This window comes from Sapajus apella, unplaced genomic scaffold (genome assembly GCF_009761245.1).
Source record: "Sapajus apella isolate SASKATOON/1434 unplaced genomic scaffold, GSC_monkey_1.0 scaffold14, whole genome shotgun sequence".
Lineage (NCBI taxonomy): Eukaryota > Metazoa > Chordata > Mammalia > Primates > Cebidae > Sapajus > Sapajus apella.
In genome coordinates this window covers 12,657,234-12,683,255 of record NW_022436954.1, presented here as the reverse complement: position 1 = coordinate 12,683,255, position 26,022 = coordinate 12,657,234, and the positions used below count along the sequence as shown (strand labels likewise).

General features: G+C 39.5%; 2 protein-coding genes and 1 non-coding gene across 3 annotated transcripts; 2 read left to right on the top strand and 1 right to left on the bottom strand.

Moving 5' to 3' along the window:
- The first annotated feature begins 4,173 nt into the window (after positions 1-4,173).
- On the top strand, positions 4,174-12,081 carry LOC116554531 (olfactory receptor 9Q1). Its single transcript, XM_032282460.1, has 2 exons — positions 4,174-4,231; positions 11,100-12,081. The coding sequence occupies exons 1-2, from the start codon at positions 4,174-4,176 to the stop codon at positions 12,047-12,049; spliced, it is 1,008 nt and encodes a 335-aa protein (XP_032138351.1). The 3' UTR covers positions 12,050-12,081.
- Positions 12,082-19,786: 7,705 nt separating this feature from the next.
- On the bottom strand, positions 19,787-19,893 carry LOC116555246. The gene has a single exon (XR_004270445.1). It is a non-coding gene; the product is annotated as a U6 spliceosomal RNA (small nuclear RNA).
- A 2,953-nt stretch (positions 19,894-22,846) lies between these two features.
- LOC116554402 (olfactory receptor 9Q2) lies at positions 22,847-23,910 on the top strand. The gene has a single exon (XM_032282379.1). The coding sequence runs from the start codon at positions 22,898-22,900 to the stop codon at positions 23,840-23,842; it is 945 nt and encodes a 314-aa protein (XP_032138270.1). The 5' UTR covers positions 22,847-22,897; the 3' UTR covers positions 23,843-23,910.
- The last annotated feature ends 2,112 nt before the right edge of the window (positions 23,911-26,022 follow it).

Here is a 26,022-nt window from a genome sequence, read left to right as displayed (position 1 = left end):
ACTTCACTTGCCAGTCCTTCCCTTAAGCTTCTTCAACACCTGGGCCAGGTTCATCTTTAGTTCTGTGATGAAAAACATCAGTTTTCCTGTCACCCTTCTCTCCCTTTTGTAGGGCTATTAAAAAATTCTCTTCCATTTCTGTAAAGAAAAAGTAATTGATTTCACACATTATTTATTTGTATAAATGTATGGGTTGCAAGTACAATTTTGTTACATGCATAGATTGTATAATGGTGAAGTCAGGGCTTTTAGGGTATCCATCACCTGAACGACATACATCGTACCTTTAAGTATCCTCATCTGCCCATCTCCCACTCCCTCACCCTTCCAAGTCTCCATTTTCTGTGTACACGTTGTATTCTACATTCTATGTCCATGTGTACACGTTGGCTTCCTTATTAGCTTCACCTTGTAAGTGAGAATATGCAGTATTTGCAGCAGCATGGATGAAACTGGAGGCCATTATCTTAAATGAAACAAATCAGACACATAATTTATTTTTTGATATGTCAATTGTTATAATACTATTTATTGGTTTCTTTACCCCTGAATTTGACACTTCATTTTTATATTTCTTTTTTTCCACACTGTAATGGAGTCTTGCTCTGTCACCCAGCTGGGAGTGCAGTGGCACAATCTCGGCTCACTGCAACCTCTGCCTCCCGGGTTCAAGCAGTTCTCCTGCCTCAGCCTTTTGAGTAGCTGGGATTATAGGTGCCTGCCACCACACCTGGCAATATTTGTATTTTTAGTAGACATAGGGTTTCACCATGTTGGCCAGGCTGGTCTCAAACTCCTGACCTCGTGATCTGCCCACCTTGGCCTCCCAAAGTGCTAGAATTAATGGGTGTGAGCCACCACTCCCAGCTTCATATATTTCTATATTTACTTGAGTTTGTTTTTAGTACTTTTCTGTTCCACAGATATATTTTAACTCTAAAGCATTATTTAATTCAATTTCTTTAATTTTGGAAACTTTGGGGTTTATTTTGGTATCTCACAGGGCAAAATACCTTACTTTTCTTTTTAAAAAATGTATTTGCTTTTCTTATGTATCTAGGGTTCTAGATAAACTTTTCAATCAGCTTGTAGTGTTTTATCAATATATCGGTCATCTATTGCCATATAACTTACTGGCTTAAAGCAATAAGCAATTTATTATTACTTAATTTTTTAGTTGCATCTTTGGGTCAACTGACTAGTAAAGTGACTAGTGCTTCTTGTTCTAGCTGGGTAAGCTCTTGCATCTATGGTCGATTGTGGATCATGTTGTAGCTTGGCTAGGTTTTCTCGCGTATTTGAGGGTTGCCTGGCTGTAGGCAGTCCTTGGCTGAAACAACTGTGCTTTCCTCCATATGGTGTCTCATCCTCCAACGGGCCAGCCCAAGCTGTTCCCATGACAGTGGCAAAGGTCCAAGAGTCAAAGTAGAAGTAGAAGCGTGCAAGGTCTCTTGAAGCCTAGTCTCTGAAATGGCACACCATCGCTTCAGCTGCATTTAATGAAGCTATTTAATGAAGCTATAAAACCAGCAAATATTCAACCATGGGGAAATAGACTCCATATCTTGAAGGATGGAACTGCCATCACACTGCAAAAGGCATTCAAAAGGGAGGCTGTTGACTGAAGTCATCAATACAATCAACACGACAACCAAACAACCTTGGCAAAAAGCTCCTGGGGAGTTTCACTGGACTTGAATTAAAATAATAGATTTCATTCCATGAAAACTGACACATGATAAACATTCATGTTTATCCACCATCCAGATTTTTCAAATCTTAACATTTTGCTTTATGTGTTTGATTTCAAAAATAACTCAGTAAAGATATTCTTGAAATCCTTTGTGTTCCAGTCTCTGCTCCTAGTCTTCTGACTTCCTGCAGAGCTAACCACGACCCTGAATTAGCTTCTTGTGGTTGTGCGTATATTTTACTTATTTTTTGTTGTCCATATCGTCTAATAAATGCATTTCCAGGCCTAGTTGTCCCCCTTAACTGTTGTTGCTACAATTCACAGGTTTTCATATGTACATATCAATGTCAATTAATTTTAAGTAGTTTGCAATTTCAGGATGAGCCTCACATTATCTCAAGTGTAACTGAGCAGGCCATTTTAATATGTCAAAATGACTGATACTCTTTTTAGCCTTTATTAATTTCTGTGTGCCTTATATTGTAGTCAGACAATGTGTCTTGTATCATTAACACACATTTGACTGATAGTTGATTGGACATTAAATTCTAAAGTCAGAATAATTTTCTCTGATCTTTACAGACATTTTTCTTTCCTCTGGCTTCCAATATTCAGGAGAGTAGATACAGAATTTGATGACAGTCTTGTTTCCATATAGGTCATTTGCTTTGTTGTGGTTGTTTTTCCCTCTCCAGAAACATGTAATGGATTCTTTTTATCCTCGAGTCCAGAGGCATGTTTTTTCAGTGTTGGCATTAGAATCTTGGTGAACTCTTTGGATCTGAAGGCTTAAGATCTGTTTTTAAGCTCAAAGAAATTTCCTCCTTTTTCTTTTTAATGTTATCATCCTCTTTTTACATTCTCTTAGAACTTTTATTGAGCAGATATGTATCTTTTGTGCCCCTTAACTTTTTCACGGTTCTCATTCCCTCAGGTGGCATTTTTTGCTTTAAACTCTGGGAAGTATAGCAGGTTTATAATTTACAGTCTCAATACAGGTGTGCCACAAAAATAACTTCCTAAAATTTCATTTTAACTGAATTCAATCTTTTCCACTGAAGATAAAATGAATCTTTTCCAAACCAAGGCAACTCAGTCACTTTCAGTTTTAAACATAGCCCATTCAGGATTTAAGCTGTCAATTCAAAATTTTTTCTCCTTTTTGTTCTCTTCTTCTTCTTTTTGTCCCCGTCTTTTTACAGGATGTGGTCTAAATTCTCAGAAGCTTTACATATCACACTGGCATCAGGAGTGGGACATTTAGTATAACTAATTCCCTCTGTTCTCACTGTCCTCTGTACAAAAAAGGCTATTTTTTTCCCTTCTTCTTCCGGTTCTTATTGCCATTGCTCCCATCTGCTGCTGCCATCCATGGTCAGGCCATGGATTCTCTTTTAAGAGACATACACTCTGCATTCCTCTTTTTATGGCCTTCAAGCTCCTTTGGTTTTTGAACCCTGTAGAGTTTCCAGGATTCTGTGACATTATCTTGGTGCCTTTGCTTAGAAATCCCCTTCAACTATGTTGGTATGTTGCTTTGCTGCCATGGTGGGTGCAGAAAATCTCTAGACGGCTTGCCATAAATTATCCTAGGAAGTGAGGCATAAGTATCCCTTTTTTCAGATGCTTCTAAAAATAAGATGAGGACGTGTGTCATTTATAGACTGCCTCACTCAGGTTTGGGGGGGTACTGGGGCATTGACTCCTTCTTAAAGATCCAGGCAACATCTATAATCTAACTGTGATATCCTCTGAAATTCTTCTCTCCAGCTTACCCATAACATCTTTTTTCAAGTAAGAAAACAATTCTTTATCATAGTATGTATTTTATGCCCAACAGTACAAATTCTCTGCTTCCTGTCTTTCATGATTGCTGTTATATTAAGATTCATTTTCAGGAATTCTAAAGAAAACCTCGTATCCTTCTACATGGTGTCTCTTGCAATCAAAAGTTTTGCTGTCGAAATGATTATTTCTTTAATGCATTATGATATGGTTTGGCTGTGTCCTCACCCAAATCTCATCTTGAATTGTAGCTACCATAATTCCCATGTGTTATTGGAGGGACCCAGTGGAGATAATTGAATCATGGGGATGGCTTCCCACATACTATTCTCTTGGTAGTGAATAAGTCTCATGAGATCTGATGGTTTTACAAGAAGAAACTTCTTTCACTTGGTTCTCATTTTCTCTCTTGCCTGCCACCATGTAGGATGTGCCTTTTTGCCTTCTGCCATAATTGTGAGGCCTCTCCAGCCACGTGGAATTGTGATTCCATTAAACCTCTTTTTCTTTATAAATTACCCAGTGTTGGGTTTGTCTTTATCAGTAGCATGAAAAAGAACTAATACACATTAAAAACTATTCAGAAGTTCAATTAGCGCCTTTAGTCCATGATGAAGTTCAGTTAGCTCCTTTAGTCCTAAAGTTTTCTTTATGTGACAAGTAATCACTGCTTCCTGAATCATGGAGGTAAAACAATGGCTATAAGGAGCACGGGATACTGGGTGGTGAGGGTGGCGGCGTTGGGACTCATTGGTGGGAAGCTAGTGCTTAAAATCTCAGAATATTATTTGACTGAAATCTGAAATTGATAATCTTTGGAAATACTAGATATTAATATATTTTCAGATGTGTCTGTGATTATTCTGTGGGACTCTCAAACCCTGCTTTATGACACCATCACAACTCTCAAGATGTCTGGCAGAAGCTGGTGACTGCGTATTGCAGAGGGTGTGACAAATGTAATCTAACCTATACATTTCACCTCCTTTTGTGCCCTTATCTATTGGTTTCACTCTCTGTGACCTCCATTGCTGCTGACCCCGAACTGGGTGATAGCTTCCTCTAGCAGCTGCTGATTTTCCTCTTTGCTCTGTATATGACTCTGAACGGACTAGTTGTGATCTGTTCTCTGACTGTTCTTCACCAAGGCCATCTAAACACCTGCATATCAGATCTCTAGGCAAAGATTTCTCAACCTTTCTCTACTTTGCCTCATACATAACTGCAGTTGGGTTGATCGTTGAGACTAAAGCTTTGATCTATGTGTGCAGTGGTAGGCAAGTCCCTTATAGGGGAGAGGGCTGTGACCATGTTTTACACAATAGTGAACCCCAGTCTGACCATTCCAATTTTATAGGCTGAGGACAAAACGGCAAAAGAGGCCCTGAGGAAATCTCTTAATAAAGCCGAGTTTTTCTAATTACCTCCATAGCTCTGCAAAACACTCAACAACCTCCCCTGTTCTACTAACCATCTGGGCTCTCATTATCATTTGCAGGTGTTCATGCATACTAGGCGTGGAACCAGGCCCCCAGAGGTAGAGAATCTTCCAGCCAGAAGTTTTCCATAAAGTCTGGCTCTAGGGAAAGCAATGAAAGGCAGAGGCTCAATATCAACAAAGAAATTCCATATTTTAATGGTGGGAAATATTGATAAATATTTGAAATTCCCTTATGTAAGGACAACAACAGGGAAGGCTGACATCCATAGAACATTAACGCTGACTAGAGAAGAGCAAAATGGGATGAAAAGATGAGGAGACAATTGCGTAATAGATGTCTCTTCATTATCTCTGAGGGTATTTCCCTATATGAATAAAAATGTTATGTTTCATTCGAATTATTTGTAATTTTGTCTTTAAGAGAGAAATTATATGTGAAATGCATGGCATATTTCCTGGCACAAAGTGGGCACAGGGATGTTGGCTATGCCTGTGTCCTTACAATTATTATTAGTGTGTTCTACATTCATTAAAATCTAGACAGAAAGTTTCATAGCTATCTTAAAGTAATGGCTATTGTAAACTCTACAATGTCATTGAATGTATATAGATTCAGACCAGGAAGCAGAAAAATGATTAAATTTGGAAACTGCATGAGAAACACCATCCTGATTACTAAATATCAGGGTATGTTAGTGAAGAGTGTTTTTATTTTCTCTCTTTATTTTTCTCCATGCCTTTTTGAGGTTGGCATTATTATTGCCAATTAATAGATGAGGAATTCAAAATTCTAAGAGAGTTTGCATATTTCCCAAGGTCCCTGGCTTCAGAAAATGATGGATCCAGGACTCAAGCCCAGGGAGCCTGACCCGGAACTCATATTTGTAAGATTAAAATAAACACAACTGTGGGTACATAGTAGGCGTATATGATTATGGGGTACATGAGATATTTTGATACAGGCATGCAGTGCATAATAATCACATTAGGGTAAATGGGGTTTCCATCATCTCAACCATTTATGTTTTGTGTTACAATCCATGTATACTGTTTCAATTATTTAAAAATGTGCAATTAAATTATTATTGGTTGTAGTTACCCTGTTGTTCTATCAAATACTAGGTCTTATTCATTCTTTCTATTATTTTGTACCCATTAACCATTCCTACTTTCCCCACATGCCCCAATAATTGTATCCAAAATTTATAATGCTCTCTCTCTAGTAAATTATAAGGGGTAAAAAAAACTACTGGTTAAAAAGGACAAGTAAAAAAATAAAAGCTGTTTACATTTAGGATTAAAGCACTCTTAGGTATGAAAAAATCATCACAGTTATGGTATTTTCTAAGAGCCACAAGAAACACTGAGCTGAGAGCCTCTTCCTGGCCCCGTAAGCCCCCACCCCCTCTGCCAAGGGAGCAGATTCATGGCCTACCAAGACATATTTTCTATCTCAGGGTGGCAGGGCATAGAAATATTTTACTGGTAGGGTTTCAGAATTACTTTGGAATCCCTATTTGGTATGTTACAAGTAAAGAAAAAATTACTCTTGTTCGAGTTAATTTTTCTCTAGTAGACAAAAATTTCCCCTTTGTTGAGGAAAATATCTTAAAGGATATCTTCATCATGAAATTTAAGGACTTCCAATGCAAGATCTAAATTGGAACTATTTAGAACTTAAAGATTTAAGGCTGGGTGCAGTGAGTCATGTGTGTAATCCCAGAAATTTGAGAGGCCAAGGCAGGCAGATCACTTGAGCCCAGGAGTTTGAGACCAGCCTTGTCAACACAGTGAAACACATCTCTACCAAAAATACAAAACATTAGCTGGGCATGGTGGCGCACCCCTGTAATGCCAGCTGCTAGGGAGGCTGAGGCATGAGAATTGCTTGAACCTGGGATGTGGAGGTTGCAGTGACCTGATATGGTGCCATGCACTCCAGCCTGGATGACAGAGTGAGACTCTGTCTCAAAAAAAAAAAAAAAAAAAAAGGTTTAGATTATTATGTACAGACTATTTAGATTATTATGTAGAGACTAACAATATATAAATAATTTTTAGTCTCTCAGTAGATTGGGTAGGATAGGAATTTGGAAGATTTTGGAACTGGGAAAAGAGAGATACAAACAAAAGATTATCTAAGTAGAGAAAACAATGGAGTTAGATGATAGCAGACAAGCTCCAGGTCAGGAGCAATGCTACTCACTGTCCCTGGAGTAGCCCTTGGGCTCTCCTGCCCATATGCATTTGGTCGTGCTAACCCCTTCCTTAAAGAGTTTTGCCGATCATTCTCCCACTCTCTCTTCTGTCCGAACTGTCAAAGTCCACCTCCTCTGGAAAGCCCTCCCCAGTTTACCTTACCTGTAAGTAATCTTGCCCTCGTATCTTACCTGCTCCTTGCTTGTTTACTATTATTCCCACAGTAGAGGGAATAGTATTCCCATACTACTATTCCCATAGTATTTTACTGACTCCTTGCTTAAGAGTTTAGTACTTGTTATCTTATAGAATGGATAAGAATTTCACCTATTAGGCTGCATATTCCTCATAGGCAGGTATTCTGTTGTCCTTTTGTTTCATTTCATATTTCTTGCTCTCATTTAGAACTCTTAGCACAGTGACGAGTCAATGAGCCACATGGTTCCATGTTCTCTTGGTTATCATAATTGTCAAAGAGGGCAATTATTCTGTTCTTCCTTATCTTCCTTTTTTTTTCCTTTTTCTGAATCAAGACCTGTCGAAATTCAATGACTTAACAAAATGCCTATGAATTTGGGGCTAAAACAATATTATTGTGTTAAAGATGTGGAGAGCTGGCAAAGGCTATGCCGACAAGAAGAACTTATCAATTTCTCCTCTGTGCACACTATCGCAGGCTTTTGTTTTCCCTATGTTTTCATTTGCATTTAAAGAAAAAGCAGGGAGAGATTTTAATGAGGCACTTGACTCCCAGAGAGGGCAAACAGAAGACATGAGTGTCTGGCTGAGGTTACTGTGTAGCCTACCCAGTTGGCCCTCCTGGATAATGTGGAGCAAAGTCCTGTGTTTCCAAAGCACTCTTCTTTCAGGATATGGCCACAGTGGTGAGGGTGGCAATGGGCATATTTTCTGACATTGTTCTGATGGAAGAAATTAAAGTTGGATACATCTAACTCCTCAAAGGACCATGCAGAACTAGGATTCAGGCCTTTTAACCCCACTCAGTGGGTATATGACAGGGCTTTGGAAACTGTAACTGCGAAGAAAGTCTTTTCTCCTCCCATGAGAAGGACCAGGTCCCTAGTGAGAAACCCACATGTGCAATAATTGCCTTTCCTTAGAGACCACTTTAGCCATTGATTAGTGTCTTCTCCAAAAAGATTTGTGTTGGAGCCCACAAGAAGAGGCTGTCCCTGCCTGGAATTGAACAAAAACCAGAGTGAAGAATGCATCCTAATCAGATTTTGCAGATCTGGAAACCAAAAGAATAAAACGGCATCTTTGGCAGAAAAGAACTGGCTAGAAGGATCTTGAGGATGGTAGGGTTCAGGGATTGACTTTCAGTCCACAAGGCTATTATTGTCCCCATATTGATTCACACATTGTGTGTGCAAGTGTGTGAGGAATGTAGGAGGGCAGAGGACACTGTGGCTTCAAGATTTGCTTAGCATTATAACTGAGCAGGTCTGCGAGGGCAACAAGAACCACCGACTTCCTGATGCTCAGCACAATACTTTTACCCCTACACCCTTAGGACTCCTCCAAGCAATGGGCAAGAAATGAGCTTTTAGATATTAAGGAAAAATAGTGGGCAAAGAGAGAAAAGGACCTGCTGGTAAAGATGTGGAATTCAGGTGAAGAAACTGAACTGGTTTTCTTGGTTCTTGCCCCATTCAGATCATCAGTTCCAATTTCCTTTAATTATCATTTTTTCCAATCGGTCAGTCTGACACAAGCATAGCTGCCAAAGTCTCATGCTTTAAAGATGATGATCCAGTGTCCTTTCTATCCTGTTGCACTACAACTCTGCCAAAGAGCTTACTATTAGCTCAAAAGCCTCTATCAGCCTCCAGATATTAATAGACTGCAGGACTGGTATTTAAGTTTGTTTAATTAATGGTGGACACCTTCTGAGTAGGGGCTGTTGGAATAGCCAGCTGGTGCAGTGAAATCTTGTTATAAGCTAAATAGAGCATCTGTGTGCAGTTTTGTTCCTAATGGCAGTTCCACCACTTATGAGCTCTGCAACCTTGGGAATGATACTTAAACCCTTTCTTTCTCAGTTCTATCTGTAAAACGAGTATAAGAAAAGTTCCTGCTGCATGTAGTGGTTGTGAGGATTAAATGAGATAATATATAAATCATTTAGAATAGTTTTTATCGGTTTTATGTTATTAAGGGCAATATCGGTTTTTATAAAACTGTATTTGGAAAATGAAGAGGCTCTAATTAAGACAACAGCCATCTGTTAAGTAAGTACATTGTTAGGCTGAGGATAGAAGTGTGAACCCAAAAATGTCTTATGACCTTTGTGACTGTCAATTTTAGTGAGTTCTTAGACTTCAGGCATTTTCTGTTTTTAAACACTTTCACAAAAATAAAAGTAATCCGTTGAACATGTGTATAGCACATTTCCCTTTGCAAGATGCTTTATATATCATTTGGTAACTTTATTCTGTGAGAAAATATTAAGCCCTTACTATATGCTGAGCTCTAGGAGCACATGCTTTGACCAAGGAAGGCAGACAGGAAAGAGCTTTCCTGTAGAAAGTGCGATCTGGGCTGAGATCTGAAGGTAGGGTAGGTAGGAGCTGACAAGGACTTGGAGGATGCAAAACAGAAGGCATTTCAAGCAGAAAGGGTTTGTCCTTCTGAAAGTCAGAGATGTAGGAGAACCTGGGGGAGATTAGAGAAGGTGCCAATAATCCAGTACATCTGGAGAGAAGTGTGAGAGGGTAAGTTGTGGTTGTGGGTATGAGGATTTAGAAGGAAAAAAAGAGCGTGAAGAAATAAGCAGAGGAGATCTCACGGAGGGCATGTCCAACATGTGGGGGAATCTAACTAATATCCCATCCTAGATTACAGTATCCTTTGCATATTTTGATATAGCTAGAGGCAAATAATTTGAACATTTAGAGCATTAAAAATATAAATATTTAAGGTGATGGACATCTAATTACTCTGATTTGATCTTTACAAATTATATGGATGCATTAAATTATCATAAGTACCCTCCAAAAATATCCTCTCCGTGATGAGCACCATGGCAGCATTTCTAACAGGGGAATCAGATGTGATCAAATTAAAGTCTTAGAATTATCACTCTGATCATAGTGAGGAGAAAGAATTTGCAAGAAGCAAATATATAGACAGGGAGAATAGTTAGTTCCATGGCTGTTGTTCTAATCCAGATGAGAGTTGAAGAGGATTTGATATCAGGGAGGAGCTGAGGTCATGGAGAAAAAGGGACAGAATCCTGACGCGGATATTCCCATGGTAGGCAAGAGTCCATGTGTCAGCACTTAGTGGAGCAATAAGGAAATTTTGGCTCCCAATGGCTCTGGCTTGCAGGGCTCACACAGCTACTTAGCAATAGAGGGAGAATGTGCACTCCTGTTCTGAGAATGTTTAACTGTATCTGTTTTCTTGACATGCTAAGATGGCTGTATGCCACAGGACTCCCTTGATGGCAGGAGCTAAGATCAGTCATCTCTGAAGCCCCACATAGCACCTGGCAAATATATATATGGAGGGAGGGAGGGAGGGAGAGAGAGAGAGAGAGAGTGCTTGAGAGAGAGAGAGAGAGAGAGAGACAGGTTCTTGCTCTGTCACCCAGGCTGGAGTGCAGTGGTGCTACCTTGGCTCACTGCAGCCTTGACCTCCTAGGACCAAACAATTCTTATGCCTCCATCTCCTGAGTAGCTGGGATTACAGGTACGCACAACCACACATGGCTAATTTTTTTTTGTATTTTTAGTAGAGACAGGGTTTTGCCATGTTGGCCAGGCTGGTCTGGAACTCCTGGGCTCAAATGATCCATCCACCTTACCTCCCAAAGTGCTGATGTTACAGATGTGAGCCACTGTGCCTGGCGTACCTGGCATATTTTCTCCATAGTACACGTTTAATAAATGTAACCTAGAAATACAGGCAAATCCTATTTGCAGCTTCCTAACTTGCTTTCTATTCTACATGTCTCAGGGACCACTGGCATCACAGCAGAGATGAACCTCACCTTGGTGACTGAGTTCTTCCTCATTGCATTCACTGAATGTCCTGAATGGGCACTCCCTCTCTTCCTCTTGTTTTTATTTATGTATCTCATCACCTTATTGGGGAACTTAGGGATGATTATTCTGATCTGCGTGGATCGCCGGCTCCACACCCCAATGTACCTCCTTCTGAGTCACCTCTCTTTCATGGACATCTGCTACTCATCTGTGACTGTCCCCCAGATGCTGGCCATGCTGCTGGAGCACAGGGCAGCTTTATCCTACACACGCTGTGCTGCTCAGTTCTTCCTGTTCACCTTTTTTGGTTCCATTGACTGCTACCTCCTGGCCCTCATGGCCTATGACTGCTACTTGGCTGTGTGCCAGCCCCTGCTTTATGTCACCAACATGACACAGCAAGCCCGCTTGAGTCTTGTGGCTGGGGCTTACGTTGCTGGTCTCTTCAGTGCCTTGGTGCGGACAGTCTCGGCCTTCACTCTCTCCTTCTGTGGAGCCAATGAGATTGACTTTATTTTCTGTGACCTCCCTCCTCTGTTAAAGCTGGCCTGTGGGGACAGCTACACTCAGGAAGTGGTGATTGTTGTGTTCGCCATTTTTGTCATCTCTGCCTCCATGGTGGTGATCTTGGTGTCCTATTTGTTTATCATCGTGGCCATCATGAGGATTCCCTCTGCTGGAAGCCAGGCCAAGACCTTCTCCACCTGCACCTCCCACCTCACTGCTGTGTCACTCTTCTTTGGTACTCTTATCTTCTTGTACCTCAGAGGTAACTTGGGCCAGTCTTCGGAGAAGAATCAGGTAGTGTCTGTGCTTTACACAGAGGTCATCCCTATGTTAAATCCCCTCATCTATAGCCTGAGGAACAAGGAAGTAAAGGAGGCCCTGAGAAAATTTCTCAATAGAGTCAAGTTGTCCTAACCATCTCCAAACTTGGAAAATCCTGAGAACCACCTACTCTGTAGTGTCAGTGTTCTGGATGCTCATTATTTATAGCATGCTCAATGTTTAAATGAATATATTATGGCACAAGGTGTAAAAAAGAACCAGAACTTTTGCAGGGAGAGGAAGAAAGACAAGGAAAAGTCAGTCTGAAAAGAGATTGGAGTGGGAGTCTTGACTCCCAGGACAAGTGACAAAAGGATTTGAAATTAAATCCTGTGAAATTAAATCCAAATGTGGCGCAACTCACCTGTCTATGATTATAACAGTAGTTTTTTTAAATATAAATTTTAATGAAAGATTTTCATTATATAGAAATGTTAAAAATAATGTATAATAGATTTCCTATACTCAGTACTAAGATTGTTTAATTGCTAATATTTGCTATCTTTATTTGGTTACATAGATGTAGTCTATCCATGAGTTTATTCATCAATCAATTCACTCATCAAACCACCTTTTTTCAACATTTCAAGGTGAGTTACAGACATCAGCATTAGTACCCTTTACTTCTATGCACTTTGGAATTATATCGTCAATCAGGATTCAATATTTAGATTACATTTATTTATTTATTTTATTATTTTATTTTAAGACTAGTCAAGTGCAGTAGTGAGAAGGGGGGAAAGAGTAGAACAAGGAGCTTAATCTGTGAACAATCAATTGAGGTAACTCACTACCTTCAGACCAGCCTAGATTACATTTAATGATCAACTATGGTTGTTTGATGATCCAATTAGTAAAGCTGATCCTGCTCAAGGTATTCCTTCATATACTGGTAGTAGTTCTCAAGAAGGCTTCATACAAAGTTCTAAACAATGCCTACAATAACATGCCTGCCAATTGCTATCACCTCTGGATATACGGTATTTTTATTTTTATTCTCTACCTATTCCAGCTCTCGTCATATGGCATAACTAAAAATCCACTTGGCAAAGTTATACCATTCCCACTGCCCATAATGGTGTGTTCAGTGTCTGTATCATAGGTATTGACTCCCTGTGTCCTCAAAGCTTTTGCCCTCAGGGAGGCAGAACGTTGCTGAGTTCCACATGGGGATAGGCAGGAGGGTGATCCTTACCTATCCTGGGTCCCTGAGCTCTGCAACAGCTCAGCCTGCATCCAAAGCCTCACAAAATCTGTCTGTTCTTGATTTTTACTTCTCTAATTACAGAGGACTTGTCTCAATCAAAGGCACTGGAAGGCAGCAGGCCCCATCAATTAATCTTTTCTTCATTTAAGCAAATTTTTATCCTGGAACTCAAACTTCTTCTTTTTCTGTCTCCTGGATTACCAAAAACAAAACCAAACAAAAACAAAAAACAACAACAAAAAGCAGAAACTTTGTATGTGAATGATATAAACAATCGTGGAAGGGGAAATGTGGAGAGAGGGGTGACAGTATCTTACAAACCTAGGCTGATTTAAACTCAGTCAGGCAAAAATGCTGTGGCAAACGTGGAATTTCAGTTATAGGACTTTAAATGGGAAGAAGCAGATATGTGAAAGGTAGGAGATTCAGCATGCAAAAGGCCAAAGGATATTCAATAGAAGGTGGTTTATAGTAAAATAAAACATATCTGAATCTTTAAAGACATTAAGTTTATTCTAGAAGACAGAATGTTTAAAAATATATATTGAAATTTTCCCAAGAAATATTTTATCCCTTTAATAGTATTTTGTCTGGTTGTTAAAACCCAGGCTTAAAATGTATAGCTTCACTAAGGGGGATGATTAATAAATAATATATGTGTCGATTGTGTTACAGGTGGTGTAAAAAATGCTAAGGAAAAGTAAGAAAACTTGAATCAGTTATATGAAATTCCATCCGATAGGAAAAGACAATGTTGTGTCTGTGTGAATAAGAACAGTATACTAAGGGGTTATTTGCTCTCTTAAATCTCCCAGAAGTCGGGAAGTACACAATGAATGGAAAGGGGGTACTAAGAATAAGTTGCCAGGTCGAAGAAAAAAATATAATGCCTCCTTCTGATTAAATGAAAAGTCTGTAGGAACTAGTGGTTATGAAACCCCACATTGTATATGGAACATCATCTACTTTTTAGTCTATAAGTAGAGCTCAGGAAAAGTTGAAAAAATGCTTTCAGTTTATATATGGAAGGTAAGGGTTCAATTAGGAAATTTTTAAGAAAAGTTGACAATAGGGAAGTTACCTGATTGTAAATGGGTGTTAGTATCTCCTTACATTTTGCTACACCTTGTGTTGAATTCATTCAAACAAAAAACCTATGATTCTTTTTGTTCAGTTATTTTAATTCTGGAATGGAAATCCTACCATTTCTGACAACATGGATGAACCTAGAGGATATTATGCTAAGTTAAATAAGCAAGTCACAGAAAGACAAATATTGCATGATTTCACTTATATGAGGTATCTAAAAATACTAGGTTGATGCAAAAGGAATTGCAGTTTTTACCATTTCTTTCATTGGCAAAACTGAAATTCCTTTTGCACCAGCCTAAGTCAAGCTCATAGAACCAGAGAGTTGTATGGTGATTGCCTTGGCTGGGGAGAGGAAGAAATAGGGAAATTGTCCAGTCAGCATAAAGTTTCAGTTATGCAAGATGAATAAGTTCTGGAGATCTGTCATACAACATAATACCTATAGTTAACAATATATTGAATATTTTAAAATATGTTAAAAGAATAAATCTCATGCTAAGTAGTCTTACCACCGAAAGAGCAATCAAGCAACCAAACCAAAACCCACAAACCCAGAAAACATCAAAAAAGAAAACTCACAGAAGAACATTAGAAATTTTTTGGAGATGACAGATATATGCACGTGTCAAAACTCATCAAAACTTATATATTAAATAACTGTAATTTTTTGTATAGCAATTATATCTCAATAAAGCTTTAAAATATCTGCTTTTGGATATACCTGTTTAAGGAAAATCTGGGCTACTCAAACTAGGAAACACCATCTAATGGAACATTTTGAATGTGGCTATAGTACTTAAAAGGAGAATAACAAAGTCTTCCAAACAGAAACCTTAGACATCCAGCTCATAAGGTAATAGCAATGGTAGCACCCACATGCATCCTGCCTGGTCTCACACCAGGCACTCAGCCTGGGTTCTCCCATTACCTTTCTCAAGTGTCGGCCAACACATGGTGCCCTTCAAGGAGAACTCCACTATCAGGAGCCAGGTCCTCAGGAGCTGTCAAAGAAGGGACTTGTAGTGGCATGACCTTTCTAGTGGACCTCAGGGGACCCTCCCACCCTTTTCTTCCCCAAACATGAATGAGGTATTCTGGGGACCTTGATACTTGATACAAGAAGGGGAGAGGAAAAGCCACAGCCCTTCCCTGGCAAGTGTGATTTGGCAGGTATTACTTTATTTTGATTGCAGCGGATATGAGCAATATGGCATGATTTTTGTGTAGCCAAGAATGAGTTTGAGTCCATCTTAAATCTCTATTTTTTGTTTCCATTTTCTTTGCTTTAAATTTGTCTGCTTAGCCTTTTCATGGAGACTTTAGGATATGATAGAAAGTGTTGGGCGATGACAGTCCATCAGCTGTGTCTCCTTCCGCAAAACAACTTCCTTGTTCTGTATCTCAATTTCTCCACATGAAAAATGAAGGAGCCGGTTGATTAAGAGAATTCCGAGTCCTTCTGTGGTCTCAGATTCTTTCTATCTAAGATTTAGCCCTGTTAAATGTTAAATTATTTGAGAAGAGATCAAGCATTGCCAGTCGTCTTCTTCAGAAGGGAAATGTCTGAGAGCTGTCTCAGAGCATGGATTAGGATGGAGAGAGTACTTGAGAACCTGGAAACTGAGAAGTATGGGAATGGCTAAGGCTAAGGAAGGTGGAGTGGCCAGAGACAAACTTTCTGCAACTTACATTGGCCCTAGACATCAAGCTTAAGCTTAAAATAATTATCAAGCAGCCATTGTCTTCCCAATGTGTTGTTCATGGCAGATAGAATGTAACAGAAACTGTTTGGACTCCAGTGGCTGACATGCTTTTCACTCTGCCACCTGTTGCTTCCCTCAGCCACTTCTCAGCCAACAGCTCTGTGGGGTTCCCTGAAGCACAGGTGCAGTGGAAATTTCTCTGATTCTTCTTACCTTTGTGTGGTAAAAATCTATTCTTTTGTGTTTCCAGAACAGCATACTCTCTTATTTAGGAAATGCTCCATTCTTTACTCTAACTATGTGAATCACACAAGTACTCCATCTTCCTGTAGATCCCATCTTCCTGGTCTTCACTGACTGGCAACTGACCAACATTGGGCCAATCCTGGTACCCCATTTTTTGGCCACATAACATCTGGGTTCTTCCTTGGCATTTTTTAAAAGTTGGAACCTAAAAATGTGATTTTCATCTTTGTGGCAAAAAAGCTAGAACATTTGAAGAGTAGAAACAACCAGTGGGTATTTTTTTTTTATTCCACTTTGTTGAAGAAAAGAATGCTGATAGAAACAATCATAGACCACAGAGAAATTCTTGGGATCATGGGAGTTGCTTGTCACAGTTGTGCCTGTGACCTGTGACTTAGCTGCATCCCTGCCTGCTCTCCCGATGGATTTGAGAATCTCGTAGTGAATTCATTTATGGGTTCAAGCCATGTTACCTGCTGGGCTTCTGCCACTTACAACTAAGATATTCTTATTAAGAAACGCTGGCACTGTAAGTCATTCTTCCTTTGTGATTCCATTCTCCACATCTGTAAAACAAGAAGGTTCACTGGATTCCAAAGTTCCTTTTAGCTTCATCATTCTGAAAAATTCAGACATGAAGGCTCTGAAAACACTTGGAGAAATCTTATAAGGGAAGAAATGGAAGACACTTATTTCAGGATTGCACACCTCTGAGAGGATTTGGAAGAAGCACAAATATGCATAGGACTAAATTAAGATGAATACCCTTGATTATTTGGTCATCCTTATTTGATGCCCCGTCTACATTTAAGAGCAATAAGGGACAACCGGGTAAAGTGCTGCTTAACCAGTTTGGCATTAAAAAGTCACAGACTGAGAATCAAATTAACTACTGATGTAATCATTAAACATCTTCCTATTTGGTAGACTCAGTCCGTTCATCTGTGAATTGAAAAGCCTGGGTTATTTGACCTCTAATGTCCCCTTCAGTTCCAGCATCTTATGAGAGGCTAAAAAAAATTCCGCAGTTCTGTAATACGTAAAGCTCACTTTACGTGAATTGAGAGGGGAACATTTGCAATAGGATAAGTCCTTCCAAAGTCCTTCTAAAGCAAATTTATAGGCACTAGGTGTTCCTCAGCCTTGAATTGGCATGAGATCCATCCATGTCTGGATGGAAGGAAGGTAGTGAAGGTGAATTTCAGGTCAAGAGCTGAAGATATGTTCTCCTTAAATACTTCCTAGTACCTCCTCCAGGCCACAAGTCATGACTTCTTGGCTATAAGAAACACTTAAAGTAGTTCAATAAAAGATCTTTTTGGAAGAAGAGATGATTATCCCTGGAAAGAAAGTAATCTTGGGTCTTTTCCTGATCCAGTTGACTATAGCTAGAAAGGTGAGGCCAGCCTTTCACCAGTGGGCATAGTGATACTTCATAGAAGGAGTGAGGGCCCTCCTGGTCAAGTGCCCCAAGAATTTCCTACCACAATCTATTCACTTTGAGACTTAAGTCTCCTCTGTCAGCTGAGTTTTCTTCTTTCTAAAAAGCTAGAAAGAAAATACAGACATAAAAGGAAGAACCCCTCAATTATTCCCAAACATAGAGTTCAGAGACATCTTCATGAGAGTTTGCAATATACTATAGGAATTAGGAGTGTGCCTTTTGGAGACAGAGCACTTGGGATAAGGCCTAGCTCTGCCACTTACTGTGGGATTATTGATGGTCCATTTCAACAGTGTGTGCCTAACTTTTCTCATCTCCTTAAAATGAAGATAATAATAATACCTAGTTCATAGAATTGTTTTGTAGATTAAATGAGTGTGTCATCTATCTATCTATCTATCTATCTAATCTTTTTTCTATGTCATCTACCTATTTATTATCTATCATCTATTTGTCAAATATCATCTATCTATCTAATCATCTATGTATCTATCTATTTATTATCTATCAACTATATCTGTCATCTGATTTGTCATCATCTATCATCTCTTAGAATGATCTTTGCTGTTGGATTTTTCTGTTAGATTTTCCTTTCTAAATTCTGGTCAGATCTATAGGTCTTAGAAAAAAAACCTCTAAACTTCTTTTACGTTAATTTTATAGGCTCTAATACTCATGGTATATGAATTTTGGTCTATTCTCTGAGGTTCATTTTGCTTCTCTTCTGGTAGTGGCCAAACGGTGACTGAATCATCTTAATAATCATTCTGATAGCATTTTTTTAAAATAAAAATTTTTAATTGACAAATAATAATTGTGTTTATATATTTATAGGGTACAATGTAGTGTTTTAGTCCATGTATACATTATAGAATGATTCAATCAAGCCACTTAAACCGGTTGTTTTAAATTTGGCTATGGCTTCTGAAAGCAGGATGTGATGGCCTCACAGTCTATTTCATACGGGGTAGGAATGGGGGGGTTGATGTAATTATAAAGTAGAACTGCAGGGACTCAGCCATTGGATCTACTTCACAATCAAAGAGGGAGGCATTCTTTAAAGGGCAAGGTGGTTTTCTCTTCCTTTGTTCCTGAGGGATCTATCTGGAAGGATGCTGCTCCCCCAGACTCCCTCCTAATTCTTTTCCTGATTGCTCTTGGGGGAGCCAGTCAGAGACTTCAAGGAGCCAGATCCTGAAATGAGTCATCAGGAGATGCTGTTTCTTGGAACAATTATTACTTTGCTGTTTGGCATTTGGACAGTTTCTGAGCCTCTTTAGAATCACACTGCCTAAGGAGCATCCTTCCCTTATAACTCTAGTTTTGTAGGATGCTAATGAAAAAGAGGTTCTATGCTCAAATTCTTTTGGGAAATGGTGGGCGACGAAAAAGGTGATAATGTTTCTTTTTTCTTTTTCTTTTTCTTTAATTTTTAAGTTCAGGGGTACATGTACAGGTTTGTTACAAAGGTAAACTTGTGTTATAGGGGTTTATTGTACAGATTATTTCATCACCCAGGTATTAAGCCTAATGGCTAATAACCCATTAGTTTTTTTTTTAAATGACAAGATATGGAATATACAATTTTATTTTATTTTATTTTATTTTTATCCCCATTTATTTATTTTATTGCATTTTAGGTTTTGCGGTACGTGTGAAGAACATGCAAAATTGTTGCATAGCTACACACATGGCAGTGTGATTTGCTGCCTTCCTCCCCATCACCTACATCTGGCATTTCTCCCCTTGCTATCTCTCCCCAGCATGTTTGTTGGCCTCATGTATGTCTTCTTTTGTAAAGTGTCTGTTCATATCCTTTGCCCACTTTTGAATTGGCTTGTTTGTTTTTCTCTTGTAAATCTGTTTTAGTTCTTTGTAAATTCTGGATTAGCCCTTTGTCAGATGGGTAAACTGCAAAAATGTTTTCCCATTCTGTTGGTTGCTGATTCACTCTAATGACTGTTTCTTTTGCTGTGCAGAAGCTGTGGAGTTTGATTAGGTCCCATTTGTCTATTTTGGCTTTTGTTGTCAATGCTTTTGGTGTTTTGGTCATGAAGTCCTTGCCTACACCTATGTCCTGAATGGTTTTGCCTAGATTTTCTTCTAGGGTTTTTATGGTGTTAGGTCTTATGTTTAAGAAAAATATGGAACGCTTCACGAATTTGCGTGTCATCCTTGCGCAGGGGCCATGCTAATCTTCTCTGTATCGTTCCAATTTTAGTATATGTGCTGCCGAAGCGAGCACAACCCATTTGTTTTTTTTCCTGATCCTCTTCCGCCTCCCACCTTCCCCCTTCCCTGCTCTGATAGGCCCCAGTATGTGTTGGTTCCTTCTTTGCATTCACGCTTTCTCATCATTTAGCTCCCACTTGTAAGTGAGAATATATGGTATTTATTTTTCTGTTCCTGCATTTGTTTGACAGGGTTTCTTAATTATAGGACTTTGTAGATCCTTTAATATGCTAACATGTAATGTGATTTTCCATGTGAAGAATATAGTATGCAGTGGTCTCCAGATTTATGAGAACAGTGAACCTGTTTTTCTCCCTGGAACATTTACCTATGACACCTGGGGAAAGGTAAAGCCTTCAAAGTAGAGGCCTCTGGTATGTTTCTCAAACTTGCTACATGTTATAATCACCAGGGAATTTACGAAAATTACTGGTGTTCGGCTCCTGCATTCAGGCATTCTGATTCGATTGTTAAAGGGGATAGTTTGGGTCTCAGGAATTGCTTCCCAGGTGATTCTAATGTGCAGTGAAGTTTGAGAACCACTTCCCTGGGGTCCTTTTGTCTAGCGCCATATTCCAGATAGGCTCAGTCAACTGAGCACTGACCTGGTCCAAGTCATTGTTTTGCCACCAAGAAGCTCCACAGTCCTCTCTGTATCTAGGTTTTTAAAATTTATAAGACAGGGAAACATCACATTCACCCTATCTCAGGTCTTCCTTGAGGAAGAAAGGCACTGACAGGACTTGGGAGTCATCATGCTTTTCAAGAACATGTCTTTATTATTTTACTTTAGTTTATGGCAGAACACACAGAGGGGTAGGCAGGCCTAGAGCTCACAATCACAAGGCATTGTTGCCACAATTTTTGGAGATTAATTGTATTAAAATCCCCTGGGATGCCTGCTCAAAATGTAGATACTGCTCCCATGTCAGATGTACTTCATCTGCATCAATCTGTGGAGGTGGACCACTACTATTCACATTTTAAACAAATTCTCTGGCTAAATTCTTATGCACACTGAAGTTTGAGAACTGGTGTTGTGGTAGAGGAGTTGGTCACTATCAATAATTTGCTCAGCATGCCTGGTGAGTCTGTTCACAGCCCACCCACACCAGCCTCTCCAACATTTTATCTTATGACTCCCCACCTGCACCATTCTCTGCTTCTGCCAAATGGTGAACTTTCGAAGTCACCAATTACAGCATGCTTTGGCAATGGGGAGAAAAATTTATGCTTATAAAAGCCCCTTTGGGGATCAGTTCATAGCTGGCTAGGGTGGCACTGTGTGAAACCCCTGACGAAACTGCCAACTGAAATATAGGAAACCTTCAAAGAAGTACATATCTTTTCGTATAAGGCAGGAAGAAGGCAAGACTAGGAACCAGCTCCATCGGACCTTGCTGAGGGATGGGGCTTTGGAAGTTTGAAATTAAACAGAGACTTTCAAAGATATTAATTAGACACCTTGTTAGGAAGTCATATGAAGATACATCACCTCCCCCTGGAGAGTCACCTCAGGAACCAATTAGGATGTGATGCTGGGACAGTAAATATAAGAAGCATATCAGCAAGGTTTCATGCTAGATGGGAAGCTCAGGGAGAAAGGTTGGTCCCCTATCCTTGTGTTTCGAAGTAAGTCTACAAAAAATCTAGGGCAATGGTCATGTCAGGGATATATTGTTTTGTCAAGGGGTAGAGGAAAGAGAGAGACTCCTGGAAGTGATAATGAGACACAGAAGTATTGAAAGTGACCCCATCTCACAAGGTTGCTATGATTGTGGGCGTATGTACAATTTTGTTTCTGGAATGGGAACAAAGACAAGGTAACTGAAACCCAGAGAGGAAAAGTGACTTGCCCAGGGTCTTATATGCCATGTGGGTAAACTAGAAGCCAGGTGTCCTTTGGATTGGCAGGTGATGGGCAGACAACACACTAAGGATACAAAAGAAGAGGGCATTAGCAAAGTAGAATTCAGGTGAGGACGGTTTGTGCCCAGCTCATGGCTTTCAGATCTAATTTATTTTCTTTGTTGTTCTCCTTAATGGGTCAGCTCAGTATTGGTCTGGCTGCAGGTACATCAGGTATTCAAACACTATCAAAGCCCTCCTTTACAGGCCTGTTCTAGAACTGTTCCAAGGACCCCCAAATTTATTAACCCAATTTCCTCTAACAGCACTCAAACAACAACAGACTGCAAAAATATTTCTGCTTTCAGTTTTGGATGCTGTTTATTTTCAAGCTACTGTTTTTATTAGGGGCTTTGAAAACAACCAAACAAGGCTTTTGGAGCTTTGTTAGGTGCCTGAAAAAACTTATGTTTGCTCTTTTGATTTCAAGGTTAATGCTTGAGTGTGTGTTTTTGTGTGTGTATGCATACCCTTAATAAGCCAGCCAACTCTAATTAGGATATCAGCTGTTCATTAAACTTGCATGTTGTTAGACTGAGAATAGTAATATTCCTACAAGCAGAACCCATTGCTGATTGCCGATAGATTTTTTGTTCATATGTTTTTGTTTAGAGAATATAAATTTTCCTTCCTTAAAACATTCATTTAAAATTTTAAATAGCCACCTTATATATGTGGAGTGCTTTTAGCTTTCCAATGTGCTTTTGTCTCTGTTTTAATCTATGCATTAACCTTATCTCATAAGCAGGGCAAGCATTATGATCCCTTTTTGGCAGAGGAGGAAACTGAGGTTCAGGGAGGTTAAGTGCCTTGTGTAAGATCAAACAGCTAATTGGGGACAAAGCTGCAAATACAAGAGCTGACTTGTAAGTCAGGGAATCACTTGCTCTCTGTTCTTTCTGTAATAGAAGCATTCATCACTTTTTATCTTACATTATAATGAGTTCTATATCTATATCTATCTTTGACTGCAAAGTTTGTTGAAGCTGAGTGCCTACATGCAAGACACTCAATTTAAAGCTTTTGTTTCTTGAAATCATTTGAATTCCTTTTGAGGGGTCTCCTCATCTGGCTCTTGTCTTAGCCCTTGCAGGTGAATCACTGGATGGATGGCTGAAAGGAATTACACCGCAGTGACGGAGTTCTTCCTTACTGCATTTACTGAGCATCCCGAGTGGAGGCTTCCTCTTTTCCTTGTATTTTTGAGTTTCTATCTTGCCACTGTGTTAGGGAACACAGGCATGATCATCCTGATCCACGGAGATCGTCGGCTCCACACCCCAATGTACTTCTTCCTCAGCCACCTTTCCTTGGTGGACGTCTGCCACTCATCCACCATCATTCCTCAGATGCTGGCTGTGCTGTGGGAGCATGGCACAGTCATCTCCCAGGCTCGCTGTGCCACTCAATTCTTCCTCTTCACCTTCTTTGCCTCCATCGACTGCTACCTCCTGGCCATCATGTCCTATGACCGCTACGCAGCCGTGTGCCAGCCCCTGCTTTATGTCACCATCATGACCGAGAAGGCCCACTGGAGCTTAGTCACTGGGGCTTATGTTGCTGGTTTCTTCAGCGCCTTTGTTCGAACAGTCACAGCCTTCACTCTCTCCTTTTGTGGAAACAATGAGATCAATTTCATTTTCTGTGACCTCCCTCCTCTATTAAAGCTCTCTTGTGGGGACAGCTATACTCAGGAAGTGGTGATTATTGTGTTTGCTGTTTTTGTCATGCCTGTCTGTATCTTGGTGATCTTGGTGTCCTACCTGTTTATCATCATGGCCATCCTGCAGATCCACTCTGCTGGAGGTCGGGCCAAGACCTTTTCCACCTGCACCTCCCACCTCACTGCCGTCGCTCTTTTCTTTGGCACCCTCATTTTCATGTACCTGCGAGACAACACGGGCCAGTCCTTGGAGGGAGACCGAGTGGTGTCTGTGCTCTACACGATGGTGACCCCAATGCTGAATCCCCTCATCTACAGCCTGAGAAACAAAGAGGTAAAGGAGGCTGTTAGGAAAGCCCTGAGCAAATCAAAGGCTGCTAGAAGACCCTAAATGGACCCTTGTGAAATATGTTATTCCTGAGTTTTCCCATCTTTTCTCAATAGCACTTTCTGGAGAGGATTTCCTAGACAACCCTAAGTAAAATCACATCTGAACTCTCTACGTCCACTTTCTGATTTATCATTCTATGTAATACTTATCACCATCTGACATATTAGATGTTTTATGTGTTTGACATTGTCTAATGCTCATAACTAGAAAGTAAGCAATATCAGAGCAAGTATTTTTTATCTGAGCTTCATTCCTGTATGCCCAGTTCCTAGCAAAGCACCTAGCATGTGAAAGGCACTCAATAAATATTTGTTGAGTGAATGAATCTCAGGTTCCAGTGTCTGCTTATAAGTTGTAACTTCTTCAGTCATCAATTTTCTCATTTGTCAAGTAGGTTTACCTACCTTATAGGACTGTGGTTTTCAGAATCCAATGCATAAATGAACAAGGATCATATCTGTATTATTCACTAGTATCTGCGGAATCCAGTGTATTGCCTGGCATGATAAATACTTGATGAATAAAACAAGAATATTTGGAAAATTGCAAAGCAGTCTACAAATACAACTACTGTTTTGATCCAAAGGGATTTTCCAAATCTCATCATTTATTCATTTATTCTTTTTTGTGTTGTCTTCTTGTTTCTATGGTTTTTGAATAACAATAAGAAAAATTGTAATAATAATAATAATAGTGAATTACTCTTATTAGGCATTATTACCTTCAAGGGCTTATAATAAGTTTGCTATAGGAGTTATTTGATTTAATTTACAGGACATTCTTATGAGTCAGGTTCTGTTACTATCTCTGGTTTATAGGTAGGTGAGGCACTTGAGGCTTAGAGATACTGAGTAATATTCTCAAGGTTGGCAAGCAAGCGGTTGGGTGGGGCTTCCACCCAGTTAGACCTGAGAGCCTATCTAACATGCACACTGTTGCTAGCTGTAATCTATTGTCTACTTTATATAATCACTCAACTGGAATTTATTGTTATTACACTTTCTTTTTCCTTTTATCTGGTGAAGAATAGGTAAAAGTCCAATCTGTGGGTATAGATAGCAGTCAACAACATTCATTTTACAGCGCCTATGTGCTAGTATTGTATCATGTGACTAAGTGTGTGTGCATGTGTATGTGTGTGTAGTTGTACATGAGAAAGTGAACTGTGTAGATTAAACAGCAACTTCTGAATTCAGGGAATATCTGCTTTAAGAAAATACAATATTTTAGAAAACAGTTGGCTGGGCATGTTTAGGAAAAGGTATAGGGAAAAAATTAGCACCTGTGGCCAAGAGATTTGGGATCGTATATCATCTCTTGTAGAAATCATTTAGAAACCACAGATTGGGGTGAAGCAATGTTACAGAATTGCCTCTTGAGGATCATTTTCTAAATATTAACTGTCATGCAAATATTTTCATAGCACATCAACATCTGTGGTGGGTGTTAGACATATTTGTGTTGTGGAAAGAACTCAGAACTTGGCACCAAAGTGTCCAGTCTGCCACTTCTTAGCAGTGTGGCTTCAGATTAATTAGCGCCTTTCAGCCTGCTTCTCCTCTGTGAAATAATACTGAGCACTTACTCTGGGACATGATTTATATGCATCTCGTTTATTCTCGAAATAACCTGGTATACTTGGAGAATTGGAAGTCATTGGATAATGTTATAAACATTATTTAGTGTTATTAATTATCGTTAATAATACATGTTATTATGGTGCTTGCTCAGGCTCTACAGCCTAGTGAGTATTGATGGGCAGAGGGACCCATAGCTGATACATGGGCTTCTTTATTGCAGGGATGTCTGGAACAGTTCCCTTCTGGGCCCAGATAAGCTCTAAATCTGGACATTTCCAGGAGTCAATTTCTCAAACCATTTTTTAATTTAACCCTTAAGCTAATGCACACTTATCATATCCTAGGTACAATGCTAAAAGCTTTACATGAATCATTTGTTTTAGCTCTCCCAACAACGTTAATGAAAAGCAATTTTTATTGACCCCATTTAGCAAAAGAAAAAAGAAAAACTAAGATTCAGAGATATTATGTGACTTGACCAAGTTATATAGCAAGAAAGTGGCAGGTAAGGGTGTTCTGCTCTCAGGTCTCTCTGACTCCCAAGTACATAGTCTTATTTGATAACCACCCTTCTACACTCTTCTTTCTCCTTCTCTGAGA